Below are 24,871 nucleotides of genomic sequence, written 5' to 3' on the forward strand. Positions count from 1 at the left end.
AATTGTGTTGTAAATGTTGTACCTTGATGAAGGTATATTTTCTTTTATGTACACTGAGAGCAGATGCACCAAGACAAATTCCTTGTGTGTCCAATCACACTTGGCCAATAAAAATTCTATTCTATTCTATTCTATTCTCGGGCTTGGGGACTGTTGTGTTGCTTGTGATGAAGACACCACACAACAGCCACGAACCTCAGCCTCCTCCTCTTCCTCGGGGTCAAACACTTCGCTGAGCTTTTGATTTCTTTTTTTTTTATTTTGCATTTATATCCCGCCCTTCTCCGGAGACTCAGGGCGGCTTACACTATGTCAAGCAATAGTCTTCATCCATTTGTATATTTATATACAAAGTCAACTTATTGCCCCCAACAATCTTGGTCCTCATTTTACCTACCTTATAAAGGATGGAAGGCTGAGTCAACCTTGGGCCTGGTGGGACTTGAACCTGCAGTAATTGCAAGCAGCTGTGTTAATAACAGACTGCATTAGTCTGTTGAGCCACCAGAGGCTCAAATTTACCTTGTCTCTGATCGTAGGTAGTCCTTGACGTGCGAACAAAGGGGATAAGTTACTTTTTTCAGTGTCGTCGTAACTTTGAACGGCCACTAACTGAACGGCCGTAAGTGGAGGACTAGCTGTACTCTAAGTGGCCCCCTTGAAACTTTCTGCCTGTATTTATGACGGTGGCAGCGTCTCCCGGGGTCGTGTGACGATGTCCCCTTTTGCAACCTTCTGCCAGGCAAAGTGAACGGGGGGGGGGAGCCAGATTCACTTAATGACGGTGTGACTAGCATAAGAACTACAACGATTCACTATACAACGGTGGGACGAACGGTTGTAAAATGAGGCGAAACTCACCTAACAAATGTTTCGCTTAGCAACATCGATTTTGGGCTTCCGTTTGTGGTCGCAAGTTGTAGAGAAATGGTTTTATCACCTGTCGTACAGGGAAAAAAAGAGACTGTTCTTATTTCATTAATTTAGAGAGTAATGTAGGTGTTAATCCTTGCTAAAGAGTAGAAAAATAACCTCCTTGGCATGGATTTGGAGGGCCAAATGGTCCGTGATAGGGGCCGTGATAGCTCAGGATGTAAGAAGCCTGTTATTAGAACACAGCAGCCTGCAATTACTGCAGGTTCAAGTCCCACCAGGCCCAAGCTTGACTCAGCCTTCCATCCTTTATAAGGTAGGTAAAATGAGGACCCAGATTGTTGGGGGGGGGGGCAATAAGTTGACTTTGTAAAAATATACAAATAGAATGAGACTATTGCCTTATACACTGTAAGCCGCCCTGAGTCTTTGGAGAAGGGCGGGATATAAATGTAAATAAAAATAAATAAATAAATAAAAATAAAAAGCTTTGATGGTCATTTTGCCTCGCCCGGCCTCCAGATTTTGTAGCCGAGAGCACCAACCGTTCGCCATCTGTTCCGGAGTTTCTTTGCCAACATTTGCAGGTGGAAACCCAAACGGGATTATCTTCTTTCTTTATTAAGTTTATTTACTGTCTGGATGGCCAACGCATCTTTAGGAGGTACATGGTGTCATAAAAATAGACTAAAGCAAATCAATCATTAAGAAAGATAGAGGCGGGGGAAAAACCACATTGGAATCCAAGGGACAATTATGCAAAACGTTGGAAGCAAAATTAGAATGATTAGAATTAGAATCAGAATTAAATGAATTAGAATGAATTAGAATTAGAATGAATTAGAATTAGAATCAGAATTAGAACTACAATGAATTAGAATTAGAATCAGAATCAGAATTAGAATTAAATGAATTAGAATTAGAATGAACTAGAATTAGAATTAGAACTAGAATGAATTAGAATTAGAATTAAAATGAGAATGAATTAGAATTAGAGTCAGAATTAGAATTAGAATTAGAATGAATTAGTATCAGAACTAGAACTACAATGGATTAGAATTAAATGAATTAGAATTAGAAAGAATCAGAATTAGAACTAGAATGAATTAGAATTAGAATCAGAATCAGAATTAAATGAATTAGAATTAGAATGAACTAGAATTAGAATTAGAACTAGAATGAATTAGAATTAGAATTAAAATGAGAATGAATTAGAATCAGAATTAGAATTAGAATTAAATGAATTAGAATTAGAATGAACTAGAATTAGAATTAGAACTAGAATGAATTAGAATTAGAATTAAAATGAGAATGAATTAGAATCAGAATTAGAATTAGAATGAATTAGTATCAGAACTAGAACTACAATGAATTAGAATTAAATGAATTAGAATTAGAATGAATTAGAATTAGAATCAGAATCAGAATTAGAATTAAATGAATTAGAATTAGAATGAACTAGAATTAGAATTAGAACTAGAATGAATTAGAATTAGAATTAAAATGAGAATGAATTAGAATTAGGGTGAGAATTAGAATTAGAATTAGAATGAATTAGTATCAGAACTAGAACTACAATGAATTAGAATTAAATGAATTAGAATTAGAATGAATTAGAATCAGAATTAGAACTAGAATGAATTAGAATCAGAATCAGAATTAGAATTAAATGAATTAGAATTAGAATGAACTAGAATTAGAATTAGAACTAGAATGAATTAGAATTAGAATTAAAATGAGAATGAATTAGAATTAGAGTCAGAATTAGAATTAGAACGAATTAGTATCAGAACTAGAACTACAATGAATTAGAATCAGAATGAATTAGAATCAGAATTAGAACTAGAATGAATTAGAATCAGAATCAGAATCAGAATTAGAATTAAATGAATTAGAATTAGAATGAACTAGAATTAGAATTAGAACTAGAATGAATTAGAATTAGAATTAAAATGAGAATGAATTAGAATTAGAGTCAGAATTAGAATTAGAATTAGAATGAATTAAAATTAGAATTCTTTATTGGCGAAGAGTGATTAGACACACAAGGAATTTGTCTCCCGTGCAAAAGCTCTCATTGTACATAACACAACAGAGAAATAAAATCTGACTTTTCCAGCAGTTTAGCAGGGCAAAAATCTAAGCAGTAAAACTTTCAGTTTCTGCCTCTGGATGCTGGGAGATGAGCCCAACATTTCTGTTGCTAAGCGAGACAGTTGTTAAGTGAGCTTTGCTCCATTTTACGACCTTTCTTGCCACAGCTGTTGAGTGAATCACAAACAGTTGTTCAGTTAGCCACACAGTCGTTAAGTGAATCTTGGCCTCCCCCGTTGACTTTGCTTGTCAAAAGGTTGCAAAAGGGGATCACGTGACTCCCGCCGGGACGCTGCGACCGTCATAAATATGAGTCTCAACAACGGTGGCAAGAAAGTTTGTAAAAAGGGGGGGGGAAACTCACTTAAAACAGCTGCCTTGCTTAACAACACAAATTGCGGACTCAATTGTGGTCGTAAGTCGAGGATTACTTGTATTTAGGTAATTTAGTGTTTTATTTATTCTTATTTTTTTTAAAAAAAAAATATTGTTGGACGATCTGCGTTGCTGCAGAATAGGAAAAACAAGACTTTACAAGAAAATATATATATATATATAAAATTTGTACACCAGAAGATTGCTTTATCTTGGTGCTTGGCAGCCTTCCAGCTTGCAAATTGTGGAGAATTTCAGCATCGGGTTGACGTTGTCTGTTGTTTATACAAACACACACACACAAAGACGCACCAACACAATCAGGAAAGGTTACACTGGGCAGCCTTCTCTACCCAGGATTTGGGGATTCGGGAAAAATCGTTTACTTAACAACCCCCTTGCTTAACAACGGAAATTTCACGCTCAATTGTGACTGTAAGTCGAGGACTGCCTATAAATAATTTTTAAAAATTCATTATTCCCATTTTTATGCACCAGTGAAATCGTCCTGGGGGAGGAGGAGGAAGGGGGGGTCACCTTTCAGCCACCTCTTCCTTCTTCCTTGGCTCCAAAGTCAGTTGGGCATTTGAAGTGGGGGGAGGGCACCCGTCTGATTTTTTGTGCCCCACCGCAGAAGCAGGCTCCCCTTTCCCCCCCCCCCAACCTCTTCTCTCCATCCCTCCCTCCCCAAATCTCGTAGGATTGCAACCGCAGAGAATCTCAGGCCGATGCACCACGGGTGCAGCTCGTGCTACGTGAAAGTCGATGGGCCCCCCTGACCCATTTTCTGCCCTGCGGGAGGGCCGGGCAGCCCATAAGAGAAAGGCAAGCCGTGTGCCGTGAGCCGGCGGTACCCCCACGGGCGGCCAATCTTCATTCCCTTCCGTTGCCATGGCAACGGGACCCCCGCCAACCTCGGTGCGCAAAGTGGCATCTGCTGCTCTCGCGCTCTTTCTCCATTGGGAGAGGAAGGGGCTGTTTCATTTTTTGGTGCAAAGCAGAGTGGGACACAGGAGGAGGAGGGCTGACATGGGTCGGGATAGACAGCAGGGTTGAGGAATGGGGGGGTTTAATTTCTGCAGCCCCCCCAGTCTTGACCTCTTTTCCTTGATTCTTCAAGGTTTTGCAAAGACTGGAGGTTTTTAAGAAGAAATCTGAATAGCCGTTTGTCCGGAATGGTGCATAGGGTCTCCTGCTTGAACACAGGGTTGGGTTAGAAGACCGCCAGGGTCTCTTCCCACTGTGTTAACAGGTAGTCCTCGACTTATGACCACAATTGAGCCCCCAAATTCCTTAATAAAGTTTTTAATTTTTTTTTAACACAGAGATAACAGCATACAATGCATTTTTTTTCTGAACAGAATATTGGCCAGGTTTCATATTAATACAGCTTTTAGTTCTTTTCCAACACATCTTGAATGCTTTCATTAATATATTTTCTCTCGTTTTTATTTTCCTTCTTTTATTTATAGAGTATATCTAATCTTATCCTTCACCCTGAATTTTAATCTTTTATCAAACTTCTTTCTCTTCCCCCCCCCACTTTCTACTCCCATTATATTAAACCCTTTTATTCCCATTTAATATTTGTAACCTTTTATATATTCTAGAATAGAATAGAATAGAATAGAATTTTATTGGCCAAGTGTGATTGGACACACAAGGAATTTGTCTTGGTGCATATGCTCTCAGTGTACATAAAAGAAAAGATACGTTCATCAAGTTACAACATTTACAACACAATAGATGATCAATATATCAATATAAATCATAAGGATTGCCAGCAACAAAGTTACAGTCATACAGTCATAAGTGGAAAGAGATTGGTGATGGGAACGATGAGAAGATTAATAGTAGTGCAGATTCAGTAAATAGTTTGACAGTGTTGAGGGAATTATTTGTTTAGCAGAGTGATGGCCTTCGGGAAAAAACTGTTCTTGTGTCTAGTTGTTCTGGTGTGCAGTGCTCTATAGCGCTTTGAGGGTAGGAGTTGAAACAGTTTATGTCCAGGATGCGAGGGATCTGCAAATATTTTCACGGCCCTCTTCTTGATTCGTGCAGTATACAGGTCCTCAATGGAAGGCAAGTTGGTAGCAATTATTTTTTCTGCCGTTCTAATTATCCTCTGACGTCTTATCAAACATCAAAATCAATCATATATTTGCAATTCAATGGCAATTCATATAGTATTAACCATAGTCAAACAAAAGAAAAACAAGAAAAACTCAGTTTTTCTTCATAGTATCATTTCTAATACTTTTAGCAGATTCCATAGTAACCTTTAAACACTTTTTATAAATTGAGCCCCCCAATTCCTGTTGCTAAATGAGACGGTTGTTAAGTGAGTTTTAGCCTGTCTTGCCACGGCTGTTAAATGAACCTGCTTCTACGGGGCAGCAGCGTGTAAGTCTGAGTGCTATTGCAAAATGCAATTGTGCTAAGTTGAGTTTTGCCACATTTTATGAACCTTCGTTGCTAAGTGAATCACGGCAGTTCTTAAGTTAGTCACACGGTTGTTAAGCGAATCTGATTTCCCCCTTTGTCTTCGCTTGTCAGAAGGTCGCAAAAAGGGATTCTTGTGATGACCTTGGGGCCCTGCAACCGTCGTAAGTACATGCCAGTTGACAAACATCTGAATTTTGGTCACGTGACCAGGGAGAATGATGCAATGGGGGTATGGTAGGTTTAACAGTGATTGGTCTCATTCGAGACAATGACGAATCCGCATACAGACAAGAGGTCGAACGACTAGCCTTGTGGTGCAACCAAAACAATCTGGAACTGAACACACTCAAAACCGTAGAAATGGTGGTAGATTTTAGGAGAAACCCTTCCATACTTCCACCTCTCACAATACTTGACAACACAGTATCAACAGTAGAAACCTTCAAATTTCTGGGTTCTATCATATCGCAAGATCTCAAATGGACAGCTAACATCAAAAACATCATTAAAAAAAGGACAACAAAGAATGTTCTTTCTGCGCCAACTCAGTAAGCTCAAACTGCCCAAGGAGCTGCTGATCCAGTTCTACAGAGGAATTATTGAGTCTGTCATTTGCACCTCTATAACTGTCTGGTTCGGTTCTGCAACCCAACAAGAAAAACACAGACTTCAGAGGATAATTAGAACTGCAGAAAAAATAATTGCTACCAACCTGCCTTCCATGGAGGACCTGTATACTGCACGAATCAAGAAGAGGGCCGTGAAAATATTTGCAGATCCCTCGCATCCTGGACATAAACTGTTTCAACTCCTACCCTCAAAACGACGCTATAGAGCACTGCACACCAGAACAATTAGACACAAGAAGAGTTTTTTCCCCAAGGCCATCACTCTGCTAAACAAATAATTCCCTCAACACTGTCAGACTATTTATTTATTTATTTATTTATTTATTTTATTTGATTTTTATACCGCCCTTCTCCCGAAGGACTCAGGGCGGTGTACAGGCAAGATAAAACCAGCAATACAAATCTACAAGTTAAAATGTCATTTAAAAAACTTATTTAAAAATTAGCCTGAAATTAAAATTACCATAAACTAAAAACCCCGTTTAAAAATTAATAAAATTTCCTATTAAAAATCCAATTTAGGCCAGCCCCGCGCGAATAAAGAGATGTGTCTTTAGTTCGCGACGGAATGTCCGAAGGTCAGGTATTTGACGAGACCTGGGGAAGCCTGCTCCAGAGTGGGAGCCCCACAGAGAAGGCCCTTCCCTGGGGCCGCCAGCCGACATTGTTTGGCGGACGGCACCCTGAGAAGTCCCTCTCTATGGGAGCGCACGGGTCGGTGGGAGGCATGTGGTAACAGCAGGCGGTCCCGTAAGTACCCAGGTCCTAAGCCATGGAGCGCTTTAAAGGTCAGAATCAACACCTTAAAGTGCACTCGGAAGGCCACAGGTAGCCAGTGCAGTCTGCGAGGAGCGGTGTTACATGGGAGCCACGAGTAGCTCCTCTATCACCCGCGCAGCTGCATTCTGACTAACTGAGCCTCCGAGTGCACTTCAAGGGAGCCCCATGTAGAGAGCATTACAGTAATCCAAGCGAGAGGTAACGAGCGATGAGTGACTGTGCATAAGGCATCCCGATCAAGGAAGGCGAACTGCCGAACCAGGCGAACCTGGTGGAAGGCCCTCCTGAGACGGCCAGATGATCTTCAAACGACAGCCGATCATCCAGGAGGACACCTAAGTTGCGCACCCTATCCTTTGGGGCCACACTGCTCAACAGTCAGCTGCGGCTGCAGCTGACTGTATCGGGGTGCCGGCATCCACAGCCACTCCGTCTTGGAGGGATTAAGCTTGAGCCTGTTTCTCCCCATCCAGACCCGTATGGCTTCCAAACACCGGGACAGCACTTCAACAACTTCATTGGGGTGGCCCGGGGTGGAAAAGTACAGCTGGGTATCATCAGCGTACTGCTGATATCTCACCCCGAAACCACTGATGATCTCACCCAGCGGCTTCATGTAGATGTTGAACAGAAGAGGCGAGAGAATCGACCCCTGAGGGACCCCACAAGTGAGGCCCCTCGCGGTCGACCACTGCCCCTGAATTACTGAATCTGCACTACTATTAATCGTTTCATAGTTCCCATCACCAATCTCTTTCCACTTATGACTGTATGACTGTAACTTTGTTGCTGGCAATCCTTATGATTTATATTGATATATTGACCATCAATTGTGTTGTAAATGTTGTACCTTGATGAACGTATCTTTTCTTTTATGTACACTGAGAGCAGATGCACCAAGATAAATTCCTTGTGTGTCCAATCACACTTGGCCAATAAAATTCTATTCTATTCTATTCTATTCTAAATGCAAATTAGAAAACACCAATAGTCACCCATCTCATCAAAAGTGGCACAAAAAATCTGAGCTGCACCACAGCAGTTCACCAAAAGAGGGCAGCAGGAAGCAGCATTTTCTGCCTCTGTTTGCTGCCACCTAGTGGACACTTGAAGTAATGCAACCCAGTTCCCACAGCCCTTCCAAAGGTCTCTAGGGAAAAACAGGAATCCAGCCATGCATGTGTGATTCAGTGTCACCCACTTTGCCACAAACTCTTCGGCCCTTCCTCAAAAGTCCGCAGTTAGTCCTTGACTTACGACCAATTGCTTAGCAACCATTTCAAGTTAGTATGACAGTCCGGCCTAGATGTACGGGTGAGTCCTCAACTTACGACCACAACTGAGGCCAGCATTTATGTTCCTAAGGGAAAAATTTGTTAAGTGAGTTTGGCCCCATTTTCTTGCCGTGTTTCTTAAGTGAATCACTGCGGTTGCTAAGTGAGTAATACGGTCGTTAAGTGAATCTGGCTTCCCAAATTGGCTTTGCTCGTCAGAAGGCCGCAAAAAGGGATCACGTGACCCCAGAGAGGCTGCGACCGTCATAAATGTGAGTCGGTTGCCAAGGGTCCGAATATAAATCACTTGACCATGGGGATGCTTCAACGGTCGTAAGTGTGAAAAACGGCCGTAAGTCACTTTATTTCAGCGACGTTTTAACGTTGAATGGTCGCTAAGTGAACCATTGTAAGTCGAGGACTACCTGCACTTATGACCTGATTCAAACAGACGACAGTCGTTCCTCCTTAGACACGTGACCCTGGGGCTGCTGCGTGGAAAATGGTCACTTCAAACACATGGCAACTAGATTGGGTTTACGGACTTTTATGTCCTGCAACCACATTTTGTGGAAAATCGTCATTAATTTCTTTTTTTTTTTTAATTGAAAAAGTTTTAAAAAACAAACAAACATTTTTCCCCCTTTCCCCCTCTCCCCCCCTCAAAAACCCCCTTCCCCCCTCCCTTCACCACCACCCCCACCACCACCCCCGGCTTCCCGGGTCAATCACAAGGTATTATTACACATAAGCCAATCATAGACTAAAATTTTCCCTTCCCACTCTATTAACCTCATCCGAGTCTTTTCATTTCCTAACCTCCCCCATAACATTCTAAGATCATACATCCTAATTATTCAAAGGCAATCTGATATCTCTTAATCTGATATCTGTTTTGTAAATAATCAATCCATTTTTTCCATTCAATTAAATATCTTTCCTGCGTATTGTCTTTCGAAAAGGCTGAGATTTTTGCCATCTCAGCCAAGTTAGTAACTTTCAATATCCATTCTTCTATTGTAGGTAATTCTTTTTTTCTTCTAATATTGTCCAGTCTTGCTGCTGTTATTAAGTTCAAGATCAATTTAGGGTTTACGGACTTTTATGTCCTGCGACCACATTTTGTGGAAAATCATCATTAATTTCTGATTTTTGCCAAAAACGTTCCTGTAGCGACTCACTGGCTTGCTTAACGACTGTGGCATTCACTTAATGACCGCTGGAGCGGGAAAAAAGATAGTAATATTAGGTTGGTCGTGCGGGGGTGACCTGATTTACGACCGTCACAAGTCATGACCCGTGATGGCCAGGTTCCATTATGGTCGTAACTTGAGGACTGCTTAAATGAATGCCCTGGTGCTGCCCCAGTGCTGTTTACGAGAGCTTGGAAAGATCCGTGGGAGAGAATCTGCTGCCGTTTCTGAAGAAATCCACTTTTTCTTCCTTTTCCCTGGGAAAAGAACTGCAGGAATGTTAATGAGCAGAGAGATGCCTTACAGCAAGTCGGTCTCTTTTCCAGGAACTTATAAATAGCTCTCCGTTTATTAGAAGTGACGTAGAGATAGGATAATCAGATGGGTGTGAAATACCGGAGCTCCTCGTTTAGCAACTGTTACAGAGAAAGGAATAGAACGGAATTTTAGAATTAGAATTATTAGAATTAGAATGAATTAGAATCCAGAATTAGAATCGGAATCAGAAGAATTAGAATTATTAGAATTAGAATTGGGAAGGGAAGGAAGAGAAAATAGAAGAGAGAAGGGAAGGGAAGGAAAATAAGAGAAGAGAAGAGAAGAGAAGAGAAGAGAAGAGAAGAGAAGAGAAGAGAAGAGAAGAGAAAATAGAAGGGAAGGGAAGAGAAGAGAAAAGAGAGAGAAGGGAAAAGAAGAGAAAATATAAGAGGGAAGGAAGAGAAGAGAAGAGAAAATAGAAGGAAGAGAAGAGAAGAGAAAATAGAAGGAAGGAAATGAGAAGAGAAAATAGAAGAGGGAAGGGAAGGGAAATGAGAAGAGAAGAGAAAAGAGAGTGAAGGGAAAAGAAGAGAAAATATAAGAGGGAAGAGAAGAGAAGAGAAAATAGAAGATGGAAGGGAAGAAAGAACAGAAAATAGAAGAGAGAAGAGAAGAGAAGAGAAAATAGAGAGAGGAAGGAAGGAAGAAGAGAAGAGAAGAGACGAGAAAATAGAAGATGTAAGGGAAGAAAGAACAAAAAATAGAAGAGAGAAGAGAAGAGAAGAGAAAATAGAAGATGGAAGGGAAGAAAGAACAGAAAATAGAAGAGAGAAGGGAAGGGAAATTAGAAGAGAAGAGAAGAGAAGAGAAGAGAAGAGAAGAGAAGAGAAGAGAATACAGGACAGGACAATAATTTGACAGTGGTGTGGCAGAGGTAAAGCAAGAGAAAAGAAAGAGAACAGAAAGGAAAAAAGAGAGGAAAAAATTGAAAGCTTCTATAGTGTTTCCTATAAAGAAGGAATCCCAAACTCCCCCCCCCCGTGGCGCATTTTAAGCACTTTCGGAACCTCGTCAGAGTGGGAGCCACGTCCATTTTGTTCACCTGGGTTGAGGGCAAAACAAGTTGTGTGAACACAAAATACAAAATACAAAAAACAAAATACCTTATACCAACAGACTTGAAATCCTGGGATTAGAAAATTTACAACTCCGTCGACTCCGACATGACCTGTGTTTAACACACAGAATCATCTATTGCAATATCCTTCCTGTAAAAGACTACTTCAGCTTCAGTCGCAATATCACAAGAGCAAAAAATAGATTCAAGCTAAATGTCAACCGCTTCAAATTTGATTGAGAAAATATGACTTCTGTAACAGTGTTGTTAATGCTTAGAACTCATTACCTGACTCCATAGTCTCTACTCAAAATCCCAAAATCTTCAACCAAAAACCATCTACTATTGACCTCACCCCATTCCTAAGAGGACTATAAGGGGCGTGCATAAGAGCACAAAAGTGCCTACCGTTCCTGTCCTATTGTTCCCTTCATTATATCAAATTAATATAGTTGATGCATATTTTTTTACTTATATATTTTCTTCAAGACATGTTATTTTATCTATGACAATTGTTTGTGTATACTGTTGTGACAAAAGAAATTTTAAAAAAAAACACACAGGGCTGGAGTTTTGTTCACCTGGGAGGACCCATCCGGGAAGCCCCAGGATCACAACTTCTCAGTGGGATCTTCACTTCCCAGTCATCACCAGAAATCAACAAAATAACAAAACAATGGAATACCAGAGTTGGAAGGGACCTCGGAGGTCTTCTAGCCCAACCCTGTAGGGACCCCGTCTTCTTTGGCGCAGCCCCTCAAATATTGGCATACTGCTATTCCTCTGTTCTACAGAGGAATTATTGAGTCTGTCATTTGCACCTCTATAACTGTCTGGTTCGGTTCTGCAACCCAACAAGAAAAACACAGACTTCAGAGGATAATTAGAACTGCAGAAAAAATAATTGCTACCAACCTGCCTTCCATTGAGGACCTGTATACTGCATGAATCAAGAAGAGGGCCGTGAAAATATTTGCAGATCCCTCGCATCCTGGACATAAACTGTTTCAACTCCTACCCTCAAAACGACGCTATAGAGCACTGCACACCAGAACAACTAGACACAAGAACAGTTTTTTCCCGAAGGCCATCACTCTGCTAAACAAATAATTCCCTCAACACTGTCAGACTATTTACTGAATCTGCACTACTATTAATCTTCTCATGGTTCCCATCACCAATCTCTTTCCACTTATGACTGTATGACTGTAACTTTGTTGCTGGCAATCCTTATGATTTATATTGATATATTGATCATCAATTGTGTTGTAAATGTTGTACCTTGATGAACGTATCTTTTCTTTTATGTACACTGAGAGCATATGCACCAAGACAAATTCCTTGTGTGTCCAATCACACTTGGCCAATAAAATTCTATTCTATTCTATTCTATTCTTGTGTCACCCCTAGTGTTTCTCTTCGTTAGATCAGACAAATTAAGATTCCCCCCACCCTCCCAAGACACATTACAACTTCCTGTATACATCCGTTGTAGGAATTAACCTTTAATAATTCATTCTTTATTATTCTTTTATTTAATGGACCTGCACTTTGTAGCATTCTTTTCTTTTGTTCCATTTTGCTCGGAGTCAATTTTGTTTCCTCGCAACCTCTGGCAGAGGCTTGGAAGTAGGAAAACGCCGAATCCAGGCCAAACGGGGCAATGCAACATGGGCCAGCGTTTCTGCCCAAGAATGCTGTGGAGAAATTTCCTGACAGTGAGAACAATTAACCCGTGGAACAGCTTGCCACCAGAAGTTGTGAGTGCTCCATCACTGGAGGTTTTGAAGAAGAGATTGGACAATCATTTGTCTGGAATGGTATAGGGTCTTCTGCTTGAGGAGGGGGTTGGATTAGAACAGAGGTCTCCAACTTTCGCAACTGTAAGCCTGGAGGACTTCAGCTCCCAGTATTTGGGAGCTTTGCTGGCTGGGGAATTCTGGGAGTTGAAGTCCTCTAGGCTTAAAGTTGCCAAGGTTGGAGACCCCTGGACTAGAAGACCTCCAAGGTCCCTTCCAACTCTGTTAATCTGTTACAGGTATTTATTTATTTATTTTATTTATTAATTAAATTTTTATACCGCCCTTCTCCCGAAGGACTCAGGGCGGTTCACAGCCAAATAAAACCACAATGAATAAATACAGAATAAAAACAATAATTAAAAAACTTATTAAATATGGCCCCAAATTTAAAATGCATTTAGAACAATAAAACCCACTTTAAAATTTAAAACCGAATAATAAAAACTTCTAAAAATTCTATGCCAGTCCTGCGCGAATCAATAAAAACGTCTTAAGCTCGCGGCGGAAGGTTCTTGACTTACAACAGTTCATTTAGTGATGGTCCAAAGTTACAACATCACTGAACTTATGACCGTTTTTCACACTTATGGCCATTGCATTCCCCACGGTTATATAATCAAAATTCAGATGCTTGCCAGCGAATTCAGGTTTATGACGGTCACATAGTCCCGGGGTCACACGATCTCCTTTTGCAGCCTTCTGACGAACAAAGTCAATGGGGAAGCCAGAACTCACTTAGCAGCTGAGTTACTAGCAAATGTCTCACTTAACAACATAAATTTTGGGCTCAGTTGTGGTCGGAAGTTGAAGACTACCCATGTGGTGGATTTTTAACATTGTAAGCCTCTTGGAGCCCTTTTAGGTATGATTTTAGGCAGTATAGACAACTGTATAATAAATTAATGAAAGACGTGGATGCATAGGATTTCTCGCAGGGGGGGGCATCCTGACGTGGCAGGTAACAGCTTTTGGATTCAAGGTGAGATGCAGAGGTGGGTTTCAGCAGGTTCTGACCAGTTCTGGGGAACCGGTAGCGGAAATTTTCAATTTTCAATTTTCAGCTTCAGTTGCAACAATACACTAGCACACAATAGATTTAAGCTTAATGTGAACCGCTCCAATCTTGATTGCAGAAAATACGACTTCAGTAACAGAGTTGTTAATGCCTGGAATGCACTACCTGACTCTGTGGTCTCTTCCCAAAATCCCCAAAGCTTCAACCAAAAACTATCTACCATTGACCTCCCCCCATTCCTAAGAGCTCTGTAAGGGGCGTGCATAAGAGCACAAACGTGCCTACTGTCCCTGTCCTATTGTTTTCCTTCATTATATCCAATTAATATAGTTATTACATACTCATACATAAAATATTTCAACTCCTACCTTCAAAATGACGCTACAGAGCACTGCACACCAGAACAACTAGATACAAGAACAGTTTTTTCCCGAAGGCCATCACTCTGCTAAACAAATAATTCCTTCATCACTGTCAAACTATTTACTAAATCTACTATTAATTTTCTCATTGTTTTCATCACCAATCTCTTTCCACTTATGACTGTATGACTGTAACTTTTTGTTGCTATCATTAAGGGTTAAATTGCAACCTATGACTATCATTTGTGTTGTAAATGTGGTACCTTTGATGTATTTTTTTCTTTTATGTACACTGAGAGCATATGGACCAAAACAAATTCCTTGTGTGTCCAATCACGCTTGGCCAATAAAATTCTATTCTATTCTATTCTATACTCATATATATGCTTATGTGTTGTATAGTTGTTTCATGCTTATGCTTATATATACTGTGTGACAAAAATAAATAAATAAATAAATAAATCGTTCGGAGAACCGGTAGCAGAAATTTTGAGTAGTTCGGAGAACCGGTAGTAAAAATTCTGATGGGCCCCATCTGCATTTTTTCTCTGCCTCCCAAGTTCCAGCTGATCGGGGAGGAAATGAGGATTTTGCAGTATCCTTCCCCTGGAGTGGAGTGGGAATGGGGATTTTGCAGTATCCTTCCCCTGCCACGCCCACCAAGCCACGCCCACCAAGCCATGCCATGCCTACCAAGCCACACCCACAGAACCGGTAGTAAAAAGATTTAAAACCCACCATTCTTCTCTTCCACTCACATTTTTTTCACCTTTTTATTTTGCAGAGTGTTCAAGAAAGCCAGTCCCAATGCCAAGGTAAGAGACCCCCCCTCACTTCATTTTTCGGGGTTTTGGGGTGATGGAAACTGGCAGGTCAGACAACCCAAGGACGGGGAGGAACTTAACAAAAGTTGGGGGGGGAAGAAACTCTAATCCAGCTGCAACACTTTAGAGCAGGGCTCTCCAAACGTGGCAACTTTTAAGACTCGTGGACTTCAGTTCAGAATTCCCCAGCCAGCACGGATGGAATTCCTTTCCCACCGTCCCCCAGCTAGCATGGGTGGGCTTTAATTCCTAGAATTCCCCAGCCATCTGCACTCGGCCCATGTTCCACACACCTACTCTATTCCCTATTCTGCAAATTGTGTGCTGCGCTGTGTTATGGGGCTCCTTTGCTGAAGCTGCGTTCAAGTGTTGCTCCATTGGCTGAAGACATTTCCAAAACTGGTGGGATCAGGCCCAGAAGACCACCTGGGAGGAATACTAGGACATCAGCCAAAGATCAGAACTTTTGAACCCAAATGCAAGCTGCACAACCTGCCCCCCACCAAAGAGTTCCTTCCTTCCTTCCTTCCGTCTCTATCTCTATCTCTCTATCGCTCCCTCCCTCCCTCTTTTTATTCTTTTCCTTCCTTCCTTCCTCCCTCCCCTTTTCTTTCTTTATTCTGTTTCTTTTCCTTCCTTCCTTCCTTCTTCCTCCCTCCCTCCCTCCCTTTTCTTTCTTTATTCTGTTTCTTTCCTTCCTTCCTTCCTTCCTTCTTCCTTCCTTCTCTATCTCTATTGCTCCCTCCCTCCTCTTTTATTCTTTCCTTCCTTCCTTCCTTCCTCCCTTCCTTTTCTTTCTTTATTCTGTTTCTTTTCCTTCCTTCCTTCCTTCTTTCCTTCCTTCTTCCCTCCCTTGCCCTTCCTTTTCTTTCTTTATTCTGTTTCCCTTCCTTCCTTCCTTCCTTCCTCCCTCCCTCCCACTTCCTTTTCTTTCTTTATTCTGTTTCCCTTCCTTCCTTCCTTCCTTCCTTCCTTCCTTCCTTCCTTCCTTCCTTCCTTCCTTCCTTCCTTCTTCTCCTCTGCCGTAAATTGATCTGAAATCCAGGGCATCCTTGGCTAAGAATGGCTCAATAATAATAAGGGATCTTGGAGTCCTCGTGGACAAGCACTTCAATATGAGCCAGCCGTGTGCAGCAGCTGTTAAAAAAGCCAACACAGTTCTGGGCTGCATAAACAGAGGGATAGAATCAAGATCACGTGAAGTTTAGTGCCACTTTACAATGCCTTGGTAAAGCCACACTTGGAATATTGCATTCAGTTTTGGTCGCCATGATGTAAAAAAGATGCTGAGACTCTAGAAAGAGTGCAGAGAAGAGCAACAAAGATGATTAGGGGGATTGGAGGATCAAACATACAAAGAACGGCTGCTGGAATTGGGTAGGTCTAGTTTAATGAAAAGAAGGACTAGGGGAGACATGATAGCAGTGCTCGAATATCTCAGGGGCTGCCACAAAGAAGAGGGAGTCAAGCTATTCTCCAAAGTACCTGAAGCAGGGGTGAAATCCAGCAGGTTCTGACAGGTTCTGGAGAACCAGTAGAGGAAATTTTGAGCAGTTCGGAGAACTGGTAGCGGAAATTTTGAGTAGTTCGGACAACCGGTAGTAAAAATTCTGATGAGCCCCATCTGCATTTTTTCTCTGCCTCCCAAGTTCCAGCTGATCGGGGAGGAAATGGGGATTTTGCAGTATCCTTCCCCTGGAGTGGAGTGGGAATGGGGATTTTGCAGTAACCTTCCCCTGCCACGCCCACCAAGCCACGCCCACAGAACCGGTAGTAAAAAGATTTAAAACCCACCACTCTTCTCTTCCACTCAGCATGTTTTTCACCTTTTTATTTTGCAGAGTGTTCAAGAAAGCCAGTCCCAATGCCAAGGTAAGAGACATCCCCTCGCTTCATTTTTCGGGGTTTTGGGGTGATGGAAACTGGCAGGTCAGACAATCCAAGGGTGGGGAGGAACTTAACAAAAGTGGGGGGGGAAGAAACTCTAATCCAGCTGCAACACTTTAGAGCAGGGCTCTCCAAACGTGGCAACTTTTAAGACTCGTGGACTTCAGTTCAGAATTCCCCAGCCAGCACGGATGGAATTCCTTTCCCACCGTCCCCCAGCTAGCATGGGTGGGCTTTCATTCCTAGAATTCCCCAGCCATCTGCACTCGGCCCATGTTCCACACACCTACTCTATTCCCTATTCTGCAAATTGTGTGCTGCGCTGTGTTATGGTGCTCCTTTGCTGAAGCTGCGTTCAAGTGTTGCTCCACTGGCTGAAAACATTTCCAAAACTGGTGGGATCAGGCCCAGAAGACCACCTGGGAGGAATACTAGGAAATCAGCCAAAAATCAGAACTTTTGAACCCAAATGCAAGCTGCACAACCTGCCCCCCACCAAAGAGTTCCTTCCTTCCTTCCTTCCGTCTCTATCTCTATCTCTCTATCGCTCCCTCCCTCCCTCTTTTTATTCTTTTCCTTCCTTCCTTCCTTCCTCCCTCCCCTTTTCTTTCTTTATTCTGTTTCTTTTCCTTCCTTCCTTCCTTCTTCCCTCCCTCTCCCTTCCTTTTCTTTCTTTATTCTGTTTCTTTTCCTTCCTTCCTTCCTTCCTTCCTTCTCTATCTCTATTGCTCCCTCCCTCCCTCTTTTTATTCTTTTCCTTCCTTCCTTCCTTCCTCCCTTCCCTTTTCTTTCTTTATTCTGTTTCTTTTCCTTCCTTCCTTCCTTCTTTCCTTCCTTCTTCCCTCCCTTGCCCTTCCTTTTCTTTCTTTATTCTGTTTCCCTTCCTTCCTTCCTTCCTTCCTCCCTCCCTCCCACTTCCTTTTCTTTCTTTATTCTGTTTCCCTTCCTTCCTTCCTTCCTTCCTTCCTTCCTTCCTTCCTTCCTTCCTTCCTTCCTTCCTTCCTTCTTCTCCTCTGCCGTAAATTGATCTGAAATCCAGGGCATCCTTGGCTAAGAATGGCTCAATAATAATAAGGGATCTTGGAGTCCTCGTGGACAAGCACTTCAATAGGAGCCAGCCGTGTGCAGCAGCTGCCAAAAAAGCCAATGCAATCCTAGGCTGCATCAACAGAGGGATAGAATCAAGATCACGTGAAGTTTAGTGCCACTTTATAATGCCTTGGTAAGGCCACACTTGGAATATTGCATTCAGTTTTGGTCGCCATGATGTAAAAAAGATGTTGAGACTCTAGAAAGAGTGCAGAGAAGAGCAACAAAGATGATTAGGGGGATTGGAGGATCAAACATACAAAGAACGGCTGCTGGAATTGGGTATGCCTAGTTTAATGAAAAGAAGGACTAGGGGAGACATGATAGCAGTGCTCGAATATCTCAGGGGCTGCCACAAAGAAGAGGGAGTCAAGCTATTCTCCAAAGTACCTGAAGCAGGGGTGAAATCCAGCAGGTTCTGACAGGTTCTGGAGAACCAGTAGAGGAAATTTTGAGCAGTTCGGAGAACCGGCAAATACCACCCCTGGCTGGCCCCAGAGTGGGGTGGGAATGGAGATTTTGCAATATCCTTCCCCTGCCACACCCACCCAGCCTCACCATGCCCACCAAGCCACACCCACAGAACCGGTAATAAAAAAAAATATCTGAATTTTCACCACTGCCTTGAAAGCAGGACAAGAAGCAACGGATGGAAACTATAGTATTTTTTAAGAAAATGTTGGATAGCCTTTTGTCTGAAATGGTGTAGGGTTTCCTGCCTGGGCAGGGGGTTGGACTAGAAGACCTCCAAGGTCCCTTCCAACTCTGTTGTTGTTGTTGTTGTTGTTGTTATTATTATTATATAAGTATTTTTCAGAGTATAAGACACACTTTCCCCCTCCCTAAAAGAGAGTCGAAATGTTGGTGCATCTTATACACCGAATACAGCCCTTTTTGGTCTCCCGAAACCCCATCCCGCTCATCCAATTTTTCATAAAATGGGCCCCCTTTTTTGCAAAAACAGGGTGTGCAGAGGGTTTGGGAGGCCTGCAGAGAGGTCCTGGGGGCCGGGGAGGGCAAAAAACTTTTTATTCTTGCTTATATCTTCGAAATCTTGGTGCGTCTTATACACCGGTGAGTCTTACAGTCCGAAAAATACGGTAATCCAGGAGAGAAGCAACGTGGAATTAAGGAAAAACTTCCTAACGGGTGAGAACAGTTAACTAGTGGAACAGCTTGCCACTCACTGTAGGACTCCCATCCAAGTACTAACCAGACCTGACCCTGCTTAGCTTCCGAGATCAGACGAGATCGGGTGCTTTCAGGGTAGTATGGCCGTAGACTATATATGTATGTATCTACATACATACTATCTATGTATCTATGTATCTATACATAGATACATATATTTATTTTATTTATTTATTTAATTAGATTTTTATACCGCCCTTCTCCCGAAGGACTCAGGGCGGTTCACAGCCAGATAAAACAAAACAGCAATAATAAATACAAGATAAAACAATAATTAAAAAACTTATTAAATTTGGCCCGAATTAAAATATATTTAAAACAGTAAAACCCTAAATGAAATTTAAAACCAAATAAAATATCTAAAATCCTATGCCAGTCCTGCGCGAATAAATAAATATGTCTTCAGCTCTAGATAGATAGATAGATAGATAGATAGATAGATAGATAGATAGATAGATAGATAGATAGAGAGAGAGATAGATAGATAGATAGATAGATAGATAGATAGATACATAGATACATAGATACATAGATACATAGATAGATATAGATATGTATCTATGTATCTATGTATGTATCTACATACATGCTATCTATGTATATAGACTATGTAGGTGCTCCAATACTGGATGGTTTTTAAAAAGAGACTGGACAGCCATTTGTCTGAGTGATATAGGATCTCCTGCTCCAGCAGGGGGTTGGACTAGAAGACCTCCAAGGTCCCTTCCAGCTCTGTTATTCTGTTCAGACAGCCAGAAAAATGCTTCTTCCGCCAGTTCTCCTTGATGGGGAAGATCTTAAGGGCCAGCCAGCCATGGCTAAGCGTTGCTAAGTGAGCCTCTGGTTCCTCAACCGACGTCCATAAGCCCCAGCTGGCCTCCTGAATGGAGGTTTCATGAGTCATCTTTGACCACGGTCAAGGCCAGAAGGAGGGCCTGCTATAAACACGGCCCGGCAGGTGGACCTTGCTTTTCGTTTCAATTCGACGGTTTTCCATGGGAACCAAACATCTCCCTCTGGGTGAAAGGCAGTGAGAAAGCTGCAGACGGGAAGGAAGGAAGGAAGGAAGGAAGGAAGGAAGGAAGGAAGGAAGGAAGGAAGGAAGGAAGGAAGGAAGGAAGGAAGGAAGGAAGGAAGGAAGGAAGGAAGGACAGATAAAAACAGTGCCGAGATGGAAAGCAGATGCGTGGACAGCTTAGCTCACAAATCACGATTCAGCCCAGAAGTCGGGGAGAAGCGTTTCGAAGCAACCCAACCCCGGCAAGAAAGGTCCTCGACTCACGACCACACTTGAGGCCCAAATGTACGTTGTTAAGCGAGACATTTGTGAAATGGGGTTTTGGATTTCCCCATTTTGCACACCCCAAAGAAATTCCCCCCCAAAAAATATATTCTAAATAGAATTTATCCCTGCCCTGTTCCTTCTTGTATAGAAGATCCCGAATCAGTTTGCAAGCCTTAAAAACTGTTTAAAAATATATATATATATAAAAATAGGAGTGGAAAAAAAAGCTACATTAGAAGCAAGATTAAAAGACCGTAAAAAGATGCGGACAGTGGCTGGTTGATTTTTTATTTCTGGTTGTTGTTGTTTTCTTTGTTTTTCTCCCCTCTTTTTCTTTATTACAGTCTGGTTTTATATTGTTTTTAATTCACTGCTTTTATTATGTGGGGTTTTATTTTATTTGTTTTGGGAGGGGTGAGCCACTTCAGGAGACATTTTTATCGGAAACAGAATAAAAGATATTCAGTGATATTAGAAATAATAGCCGTTCACAAACAGACTTGTGTTCCGTTTCCTGGTTTGCAGCTGACATAAAAAGGCCGATTGAGTTTGAAAAAAGCAGGTTTTTTTTCATCCGAAACCCTCTGGGTCTATTTTCTCTCAGCAGTTCAGCTCCTTTGAAAATCTTTTGAAGACTCTTTCCCTCTCTCTCTCTCTCTCTCTCATTCTTCTTTCTCTCTCTCTTCTCTCTTCTTCCTCTGTTCTCTCTTCTTTCTCTCTCTCTCTTCTTTCTCTCTCTCTCTTTTCTCTCTTTCTTCTTTCTCTCTTCTTTCTCTCTCTTTTCTCCCTCTCTTTTCTCTCCCTCTTCTCTCTCTCTCTCTTCTCTCTCTTCTTTCTCTCTTCTCTTCTTCTCTCTCTTCTTTCTCTCTCTTCTCTCTCTCTCTTCTCTCTTCTTTCTCTCTTCTCTCTCTCTTCTCTCTCTCTCTTCTCTCTCTTATCTCTTCTCTCTCTCTCTCTTCTCTCTTCTTCTTCTCTCTCTCTGTCTCTTTTCTCTCTCCTCTCTCTTCTCTCCCCTTCTCTTTCTCTCTTCTCTCTCTCTTCTCTCTCTCTTCTCTTTCTCTCTCTTTTCTCTTTCTCCCTCTTCTCTCTCTCTTCTCTCTGTCTCTTCTTTCTCTCTCTTCTCTCTCTCTCTCTTCTTCCTCTCTTCTCTCTTCTTTCTCTCTTTCTTCTTTCTCTCTCTTTCTCTCTTATTTTTCTCTCTCCTCTCTCTCTTTCTCTCTCTTCTTTCTCGCTTTCTTCTTCCTCTCTCTCTCTTTTCTCTCTCTCTTCTTTCTCTCTCTTCTCTCTCTTCTTTTTCCCTCTTCTTTTTTCTCTCTCTCTTCTCTCTTCTTTCTCTTTCTTCTTTCTCTCTCTTCTTTCTCTCTCTCTTCTTGCTCTCTTCTCTCTCTCGCTCTCTTCTTTCTCTCTCTCTCTCTCTCTCTCTCTCTGATTTTGTCAGCTGATCAGAGAAGAGAGCTGGGGATGTGAGTGTAGCTCAGGGTTGGATGGTGGGCTCCAACTCAGCCTGACCCTTGCCCAACACAGGCAGACAGGAGACCATAAACAGCAGCCGGATCCAGGAAATACCAAGAACGCTCCCACCAACATTGACAGGAATGGCCACTGTGGACATAAAGTGAATTAGAAGCTAAATTAAATTCCAGCGGCCAGCTGCACTAGGAAGGTTTAAGGTCTGGCTGTATCAGTGAGATGAGCAGCGTAGAAATTTAATAGGAGGGAGGGAGGGAGATGATAGACAGACAGATAATATATAGAGAGAAAGATGATTAGATAGATAGATAGATAGATAGATAGATAGATAGATAGATAGATAGATAGATAGATAAGAGAAAGAAAGAAAGAAAGAAAGAAAGAAAGAAAGAGATAAATAGATAGATAGATAGGTAGGTAGGTAGGTAGGTAGGTAGGTAGGTAGATGAAAGAGAGAGAGAGAGATAAGAGAAAGATAATGGATGGATGGGTGGATACGTAGATAGATGAGAGAAAGGATGATAGATAGATAGATAGATAGATAGATAGATAGATAGATAGATAGATAGATAGATAGATAGATAGATGGATGGATGGATGGATGGATGGATGGATGGATGGATGGATGGATGGATGGATGGATGGATGGATGGATGAGAGAAAGAAGATAGATAGATAGATAGATAGATAGAGAGAGAGAGAGAGAGAGAGAGAGAGAGAGAGAGAGAGAGATGAGAGAAAGATAATGGATGGATAGATTGATAGATGAAAGAGAGATAAATAGATTGATTGATTGATTGGTAAGTAGATGATAGATATACAGATGAGAGAGATGATAGTTATAGAGCACTGCACACCAGAACAACTAGACACAAGAACAGTTTTTTCCCGAAGGCCATCACTCTGCTAAACAAATAATTCCCTCAACACTGTCAGACTATTTACTGAATCTGCACTACTATTAATCGTTTCATAGTTCCCATCACCCATCTCTTTCCACTTATGACTGTATGACTATAACTTGTTGCTGGCAATCCTTATGATTTATATTGATATATTGACCATCAATTGTGTTGTAAATGTTGTACCTTGATGAACGTATCTTTTCTTTTATGTACACTGAGAGCATTTGCACCAAGACAAATTCCTTGTGTGTCCAATCACACTTGGCCAATAAAATTCTATTCTATTCTATTCTATTCTATAGATACCAGAATAACAGAGTTGGAAGGGACCTTGAAGGTCTTCTAGTCTAACTCCCTGCTCAAGCAGGAAACCCTATACTTTTTCAGACATATGATTCTCCAATCTTTTCTTAAATAGACAGACAGAGAGAAAGAGAGAGTAAGAGAAACTCATGCTAAACCTTTCTTTAATGATTCTGTTCCTTTGCTCCTGAGGAACAGACAAAGCCTCCCTCCTGTCTTGCCAGGGTAATTTCTCTCTGGGCCTCTTTAATTTTGCTCTGGCTGTTGATGCCCTCTGGGTCTTTTTGTCCCCTGGCAGCTCACCGTTTACCTGGGCAAGAGAGATTTCGTCGACCACATAGATCTCGTCGACCCAGTTGGTAAGTGCGGGATCCAAGTGGGGTTGTCGGAACTCCGTCAAGTAACCGAGATCAGAATTTTCGGATGGAGAGGAAGGATGCTAGTCCACTTGGACCCAAAGCTAAGCAGAATTGGGGCAGAGGGGGATGTCCAGAGAAAGGGGTGCCCTCCTTTGAAGATGATCCAGAGTGGTTGATGTTTCACGCATGGGAGGGAAGATCCATAAGGATCTAAATCAGAGGTGTTGTTAAGGGTAATCTAATCCAGGGGTCTCCAACCTTGGTCCCTTTAAGACTTGTGGACTTCAACTCCCAGAGTTCCTCAGCCAGCTTTGCTCTAGGGCAGGGGTCTCCAACCTTGGTCCCTTTAAGACTTGTGGACTTCAACTCCCAGAGTTCCTCAGCCAGCTTTGCTCTAGGGCAGGGGTCTCCAACCTTGGTCCCTTTAAGACTTGTGGACTTCAACTCCCAGAGTTCCTCAGCCAGCTTTGCTCTAGGGCAGGGGTCTGCAAACTTGGTCCCTTTAAGACTTGTGGACTTCAACTCCCAGAGTTCCTCAGCCAGCTTTGCTCTAGGGCAGGGGTCTGCAAACTTGGCTCCTTTAAGACTTGTGGGCTTCAACTCCCAGAGTTCCTCAGCCAGCTTTGCTCTAGGGCAGGGGTCTCCAACCCTGGTCCCTTTAAGACTTGTGGACTTCAACTCCCAGAGTTCCTCAGCCAGTTTTGCTCTAGGGCAGGGGTCTCCAACCCTGGTCCCTTTAAGACTTGTGGACTTCAACTCCCAGAGTTCCTCAGCCAGTTTTGCTCTAGGGCAGAGGTCTCCAACCTTGGTCCCTTTAAGACTTGTGGACTTCAACTCCCAGAGTTCCTCAGCCAGCTTTGCTCTAGGGCAGGGGTCTCCAACCCTGGTCCCTTTAAGACTTGTGGACTTCAACTCCCAGAATTCCTCAGCCAGTTTTGCTCTAGGGCAGAGGTCTCCAACCTTGGTCCCTTTAAGACTTGTGGACTTCAACTCCCAGAGTTCCTCAGCCAGCTTTGCTGGCTGATGGACTCTGGGAGTTAGTCCACAAGTCTTAAAAGAGCCAAATTTGCAGACTCCTGGCTTAGTCAGAAGGTCACAAAAGTGGATCATGGGACGTCAGGACACTGCAGGCGTCATAAGCACGAATCAATTGCCAAGCGTCTAAATTTCATAATCACGTGACTATGGGGATGCCCCAATGGTCACAAGTGTGAAAAACGGTCGTAAGTCGCTTTTTTGCAATGCCGTTGAAACTTCGAACGGTCACTAAACGGACTGTTGTAGGTCAAGGACTACCTGTATTTTCCACTTTGCTCTCATCTGTGTGACCCTGTTCTTCCT

General features: G+C 42.1%; 1 protein-coding gene and 1 pseudogene across 4 annotated transcripts in view; one reads left to right on the forward strand and one right to left on the reverse strand.

Moving 5' to 3' along the window:
• The window catches only part of ARRB1 (arrestin beta 1), a 94,477-nt gene that overhangs the window by 40,640 nt on the left and 28,966 nt on the right, over positions 1 to 24,871 (forward strand). For 2 of the 4 annotated variants that reach the window (XM_058185528.1, XM_058185527.1), the window contains exons 2-3: positions 15,002 to 15,032; positions 23,470 to 23,530. In XM_058185528.1, coding sequence (XP_058041511.1) covers positions 15,002 to 15,032; positions 23,470 to 23,530 — 92 coding nt within the window. Of the gene's footprint in view, positions 1 to 15,001; positions 15,033 to 16,882; positions 16,914 to 23,469; positions 23,531 to 24,871 lie in introns of all 4 variants that reach the window. The other 2 variants (XM_058185526.1, XM_058185531.1) reach the window with 1 other exon arrangement.
• On the reverse strand, positions 19,184 to 19,300 carry LOC131200297 (5S ribosomal RNA; annotated as a pseudogene).

Source organism: Ahaetulla prasina, chromosome 5 (assembly GCF_028640845.1).
Source record: "Ahaetulla prasina isolate Xishuangbanna chromosome 5, ASM2864084v1, whole genome shotgun sequence".
NCBI lineage: Eukaryota > Metazoa > Chordata > Lepidosauria > Squamata > Colubridae > Ahaetulla > Ahaetulla prasina.